This window comes from Perca flavescens, chromosome 16 (assembly GCF_004354835.1).
Source record: "Perca flavescens isolate YP-PL-M2 chromosome 16, PFLA_1.0, whole genome shotgun sequence".
Classification (NCBI taxonomy): domain Eukaryota; kingdom Metazoa; phylum Chordata; class Actinopteri; order Perciformes; family Percidae; genus Perca; species Perca flavescens.
Window position 1 is genome coordinate 11,452,106 of NC_041346.1, and position 6,846 is coordinate 11,458,951.

The 6,846-nt window shown below is 42.3% G+C and overlaps 1 protein-coding gene across 2 annotated transcripts in view; it reads left to right on the forward strand.

The window, feature by feature from the left end:
- The window catches only part of unc13bb (unc-13 homolog Bb (C. elegans)), a 92,533-nt gene extending 86,801 nt beyond the window's left edge, over window positions 1-5,732 (forward strand). For both annotated transcript variants that reach the window (XM_028602021.1, XM_028602022.1), the window contains 5 exons: window positions 9-86; window positions 815-962; window positions 1,991-2,083; window positions 2,200-2,359; window positions 3,168-5,732. In XM_028602021.1, the coding sequence (XP_028457822.1) occupies window positions 9-86; window positions 815-962; window positions 1,991-2,083; window positions 2,200-2,359; window positions 3,168-3,453 (765 nt within the window). In that variant the 3' untranslated portion in view covers window positions 3,454-5,732. The remainder of the gene's footprint in view (window positions 1-8; window positions 87-814; window positions 963-1,990; window positions 2,084-2,199; window positions 2,360-3,167) is intronic.
- The last annotated feature ends 1,114 nt before the right edge of the window (window positions 5,733-6,846 follow it).

A 6,846-nucleotide genomic window follows, 5' to 3' on the forward strand; every position in this document is an offset into this window, starting at 1 on the left:
ATATGCAGGATCACATGGCGGGGGAGACTAAAAGCCTGTCTCCCAGGCAGTGTGCTGTCATGGATGTGGCACTGGACACTATCAAGGTCAGTTTATACTGCAGGTTTTGGTTTCATTAGGATGCAGGGGAGACGGGTCAAATTAGTTTCATCGACTGTTCCATCCATTAACCCTTGGGTTGTCCTCCCGGCTCAAAACTGAATGTTTTTATCGCTTTTTGACGTTTTTTTTTTCTACACTACCATCAGTATACTGTACATACCACTCACACCAATGTATTACCACCAGTTTTAAACTTTATTTTCGAATTCATGGTCAAGAAACCTAATTTATCTGAAATGATATACATTTTTTGTGTTTTGTCAAAGTTTAGATTAGTTTTTTTGGGGGAAAAAAACCCACCTAAAATTCTATAAAGTAGTGAACTGATCCTTTGTTTAACTTGCGAGGAGCGTTGTGTGGAACCAGTACCCTGAAAGGTTATGTCAGCAGCTTGTGACCATAAGTTATCGGATTTAACAGACCAGGAAAAAGTGTACATTTTACAGTTTTTTTTGCCCTGTAATTTCAAATGGATCACCAGGAAATACAGTTATCCTTGTAACTATTAAAGGATAATTCTGGCTATTTTCAATTTGGACCTTATCTTGACAGTTTTCGCTGCCTAAATGTTTGGTTATGTTCAGAATGCAATCAGCTGACTTCACAGTAACATTCAACTCACCTTGTTTACTGGAATAAACGTGGTTTGGTTTGCAAAAACTCTTAATGCTTTGACGCAAACCTAGTAAACCTCCCTGTTTCCTTTTGGCAGCAATACTTCCATGCGGGAGGCAACGGGCTGAAGAAGGCGTTCCTGGAGAAGAGCGCCGAGTTGTCCTCGCTACGCCACGCTCTGTCCCTCTACACTCAGACCACCGACACACTCATCAAGACCTTTGTGACCACCCAACATGCACAAGGTACTTCTGACCACTGCAATAATAATACATCCAAAAAGGTGACAGTCTAGGAAGAATGCATTTCCCACAGTAGACCAGGAGAGGGCACTGTGTGTGTTTGATAAACTAAGCTTTTCACTGTATTGGTTTGCGCCTGTATTTTGTGCGTTTTAAAGTGTTTTGTTTGTCTGTCGACGTTTCATGGCCATCTTCTCTTTATCTCCTGTGCTGCCTCTGTGCTAGTGCACAATGGAAAGGGTATTCGGTTAACTCCCAATGAGAAAATACAGCCCAGCAGGGGTAGGTTTCACTGAAATCATCAGCCAGCCCTCCTCTCCATCCCCCTCTCTCTCTCTCTCTCTCTCTCTCTCTCTCTCGCTCTCTCTCTCTCTGTACATTTATGGCTTTGTCACAATGTGCCACTAAGGAGCGTGGCGTTTCTGCTGTGCGTCAGTTGCTTGGCGGCTGCATGGCGTCTTTGCACACCAGAAACGTGTCTGACGCGGCGCTGCTGCTGCCTTGTCTGTACACATGTATGTTTTCCATTGATAAAATGAAATAACATGTTAAACATAAATATATACTGATTTGATTACAGCAAAGACAACGTCGGCAGTATTGACGGCAAAATAGGCTACAGAATATTTCTTTAATTACATTTATATCTGCATTTATGTCAAAACCTAGAGACTTTCAAACATCAAAATGTCATTTATTAATATGTATCCGTGTCAAAATGACATATAAACATCTTTTCCTACTCTATATTGCCTGGAAACGCTTCCAACACACTTGCGTGTCGCGTGAAAAATAGTCGTCGGTTCTATTTCTAGCATGCGCGCGTTTTCGGACATGTCACGCAGGCAGTGTGCAAGGTCTAACGTGTTAAGTAAAAACGGATATGCCACGCAGCTGACACGCTCACGCCACGCAGGCAGTGTGCAGGAGGCCTCATACTGAACCTGCATTATGAGTCCGACTTTATTTCTGTGCCTTTAACGAACCAAATGTAAGCTCATCGATGTGTCTGGGTGTGTGTGTTGAACTAGGTTCAAGCGTGGACAAGCCAATAGGTGAGGTGTCTGTCCAGGTCGATCTGCAAACTCAGCCTGGGAGTGGGGAGCGGAAAGTTACCGTCAAAGGTCTGTCTGATGCTAAATATGTATTTGTTACTGTTTTTTTCATCTGATTACATCACCCCCTTCCCCTTGCCAACTGCGTTTTAACGTGTGTGTTTTTTTTTTTTTTGCACATTTAGTCATTGGAGCCAGTGATTTAAAATGGCAGACGTCGGGCATGTTCCGACCCTTCGTGGAGGTCTCCATGATCGGGCCTAACCTCAGCGACAGGAAACGCAAATTCCAGACCAAATCCAAGAATAACAGCTGGTCTCCCAAGTACAACGAGACCTTCAGTTTGTAAGTACTGCGACAGCTTATTGACTGAACTTTTTTGTTGCCGTCTGCTATACCGTCCTCATATCATGTCGAATTACAGTACACACGTACAGTATGGTTTCATGATTTACAGCCCAGTCTGTGTGCCTTGTCAAATATTTGAAAAAATGTGGCCTCCAGTGCTCGAGATGATGTAATGTGACATCAGTAATGTTAATGTTCACCAACCTGGCTAACCTGCAATGTTTTGCTGCTGGTTCAGAGTTTGGATTTCTTATTTCATATCTAGAGCAGCAACGACAGAACAAAGAATCGGCTAGTTCGACAACGGAGTCGTTTAGTCATTTTTCAAGCAAAAATGGCCAATATTCTCTGGTTTCAGCTTCTCAAATCAAAACACTTTTCTTTGACACATATGACAGTGTATTGAACATATATTGGGTTTTGGACAGTGGGCTCTGAAAAAGTTTGTTATAGACTCAACAATGAATCAATAATGAAAATAATAACAGTTAATAATAACCGTAACAGTAAGTTTAAGGTTTGTTTTGAAAGAAAATTCGGTTCCACTTTACTTGAAGGTGTCTACATAAGAGTGACATGACACTGTCACGAACGTGTCATAAACATTATAAACAAGTCCTAAACGTTTGTGACATAACGCTTCTTTTAGTAACTGTCATTTGGTTTTTGTCATGACAAGTTAGGGTTAAAGTTCATGTGTCATGACAGTGTCATGTCACTCTCATGTAGTGCTGCCATGTTGACCAACCTACTGTTGTGTTCAATGACTGGAATGCTGGAACCTCTGCGTTCTCTCTCTCCGCAGTGTCCTGGGGAACCAGGATGGCTTTGAGTGCTACGAGCTGCAAGTCTGCGTCAAGGACTACTGCTTTGGCCGCGCGGACAGCGTGGTCGGCCTGGCCGTGATGCAGTTAAAAGACATCGCGGGGAAGAGCACCTGCGCGTGCTGGTGCCCGCTCGGCCAACGCATCCACATGGACGACAAGGGCCTCACCGCCATGCGGATCCTCTCGCAGCGCTCCAACGACGACGTGGCCAAGGAGTTCGTGAGGCTGAAATCGGAGACTCGTTCGGCCGAGGAGGGCAGATGAGGGGAGCTGGAGACGGACGGAGAAGACCGATGGAAAGGACGCAAGGTCTCCGGATTCCGCGACAAAGAGAGGGATCTCAGGCGTCAAAAAGGCAGGATACACGTTTTCCGTCTTTCTGTGTCTTAGCTGCTAGTTGACTGTTTGGTGGCGCCTCGCCAAGCTCGCCGACACACTGTCACGTTCACGCTCTGGGTATTTTGGACAACCGCTCCCTTTCCGTGTTCCTCCAACACCCACATGAATATACCGAGCCACTGTACAGCACCCCAACCACGCACTCGCCAGCTGTTTCCGCCAGGCAGTGACCGACTAATCTGTCAGTTAACTTTTCTTAAACCCTTCCTTCCTCATCAGCTGGAGTGGCACCATGTGCACGCCACAGCCTCAGGGAAACAGAGGATGCCAGGCCCCGCTGGAGGGGCCAAACATGTTCCCACACCTCCCCAGTGTTGTCGTGCAATAACCCCACCTAAACCCCTCTAACCGTGGCTATGTGTTTGATGCCTTACACCCTGCAAACTGTGAATGTGTGAAGTAACAAAAAAACTGTCTTTTGAAGGCCCCAATTCTGTAGCTCCACTGTGATTTACTCGTAAATGTGAAAAGACGGTGTGGTTTATCTCATAAAGGGTTTTTTTTTTCGTTTGAAAGAATGGCTGGTAGCTAGGATACAGTCCCAGTTCTGTCTGTCAATTATTGAATAGAAGAGGGAAGTGGAGCTGATGAAATATTGTGCTTGTTTCATAAGTTGATCCTGTACAGCTAATGTTACAAGAGAAGGTACTTCAACGAATAACCCTTAATTGTACCCCTTAATTTAAAGGATTGATAAGTTATAAACGTGTGCCTTGCCATATTATTATATTCCCATTCCTGTTTCCCTAGGAACGATACTAGCGATATGATCAGTATATAATGAAAGTGGTAAAGTCAAGAATAATAATGATTTTAAATCCAAACGATGACCAACAGTTAAAGGTGAACCCTGCTTTTGGCCATATTTATTTCTAAGTACAAGCTCCATCGACAACACTCTTAAGTGTAACCATGAGGGTGCAGCCATTTTATTTATTTTTTTATACATATTTATTGTCGTCTGTGCTTTTCAAAGCCCAAGAATTTAAAATGTCGTTTACTGCCGAGGACAGACGCGTTTGCCAGAACGGTGTGTTCGAGGATTTGCACAGCGGTTAGCGCAAATGAGTTGCTGCCGCGGAAACTGCAGTTTGGACGAGATGACTTAACGCCCTCAGAATAAAGTGACATGGTAGTGTTTGTTTGGAAATGGATACCATACTGTAGTTGGCGACCTGTGCCCTTGACTGACAAACAGTGATAACTGTCTATTAGAATTTAAATTTTATAGTTAAGAAATATTACATGTTGAACTTTTCAAGTAACAACTTTTTCTTCCAAAAAGAAAAATGGATATCTGAACATAAACACAAACTCCTCAGTTGATAAGGAGTGTAGATTTTTGGTTTACATATATGTTCCTGCTCTGTCTAGGAGTGTGGCCTTACTTTTGGTGAAAAAAACAGTGTATTTATCTTTATCTTTATAATATATATTTTTTTTGTATCCTTGTATTTCCTTTGGCTCTCAGCAATGAGGACCGGCCACTTATTTGCCCGTAACGATGTCAAATACGTTTTCCCGAGTGATGTTCCTTATCATTTTGTACTTTTTCATCTTTGATGATATTGGAAACGTAACTATATCTAGACTGGCTTTTCTTTTCAGTCCGTTTTTATATTTTGTGTTTATGTTCCTTATGATGCTTTGGAGACATTTTCCCTTAAATCCTCCTTTAATCGTTTGGAGTGATGTCAATCAAATTATGTTTTATGGACGGACGTAATATACAATGAGATATGTGCCAGTGAATTAGTGTTCATAAATGATGAAAGAATATTAAAATGCTACTATTAATGAAGGATAGATATTGCTAAGAACCTCAATGTGTGCACATTTTTAAAGTGATCACTCAGTAGAAACCACTTTGTTTCAGTACATCATCCCTCGTTAAAACGTTTCATAGCCATTCTTTGTTATACATGCTCCCCGTGCCAAGTTACAAGTTTGAAATTTTTGATGTTTTTTTTTTTTATTTCTGTATTTTCTAAAGTTGTTAACCCTTGCACCATCACTAAATCACTGCAATAGTTAACAAGTACAGTATATGAGTCGCAGTAACTGCATTTCTGTGGTGTTTTCTTTGTATTGTCACAACTCTGAAATGTTGTCACCATGTAAACGTTGCGATGAGTGACTTTTGTATAAAGTATATGAGAAGTATCTATACATATGTGTCTACCTGCTTTTTTGCTCGGTGCAACGTGTCATGGACTGCGGAATTTATTTAATTTATTTTTTTTTTGTTCATCTTATCAATACAATTTGATTTCTTTACCGTCATGCAACTCATGAGGCAATTGATTTCAGCTAGTTGAATGGAAGTGCACTGTAAAGGCCATTTTATGGTTGTGCCTAGAATCGTCGCAGCGACGCACAGGCTATGGCTTGGTAGCGTTGCATTTCCCCCCCGACTCATTTCCTGGTTCTCCTTCTCCTTAAACAACATGAAATTAAGGAGAGGATTAACTTTTCCTACTAAAGATTTCCCACCGTGGTCAGAAAGAACAGGGGAGACACTTTGTTTCTCTCACTATGACTCTAGAGTCGGTACTCGCTCCGAAGCTAATCGCCGCCACTCTCACTTCTCCCTCGCTCTGTCGCCCACTCCCCCCACACACGCGTGCCGGCTCGACGCACACACCAGCGCACAAGTATAAACATCAGGCCCCTACCACAGGCTAAGCTCTGCGCACAAGGGGGACTCGAATGCTCTTGAATTTATTTTTTTTTCACTGCCTTGAAATTGACCGACCTGACATGCTTTAGTGTTTCTTGTTGAAGTCAGAGTTTCTTTTTCTTAAAACACAGTAATCAAATCTGTAGGGCTGCTCTCTCTTAGTTGATTAGTCGACTAATCGGTCGTTTTGGTCTTAGTCAACTTAGATTTCTTTAAAAACAAGAATTAAAGTGGTGCTTTTGCATGACTCTTTGCGGAGAAACTCAGATTTACAGATCTGTCGATTAAATCAACCAATCGATTAGTCGATGCAGTTGAATGAGTGTTAGTCGACTAAGAATTTCTTTAATCGAGCACAGCCCTACAAATCTGTTTTTTTTACGGCATTTACAGTATGTGTTCTTGCAGGCACACACACACACACACAATAACTAATTTAGCAAGCAGGTTCGTGTTGAGGTCCCCCGGACGACACAGCGTTCCTTTGTGTTCGAGCCCAGGTATTAAATTCCATTTCTGAAAGCACCTGGATGTGCATATCAGTCATGAGGACCCAATATTTGGAGATGTCATTTTAA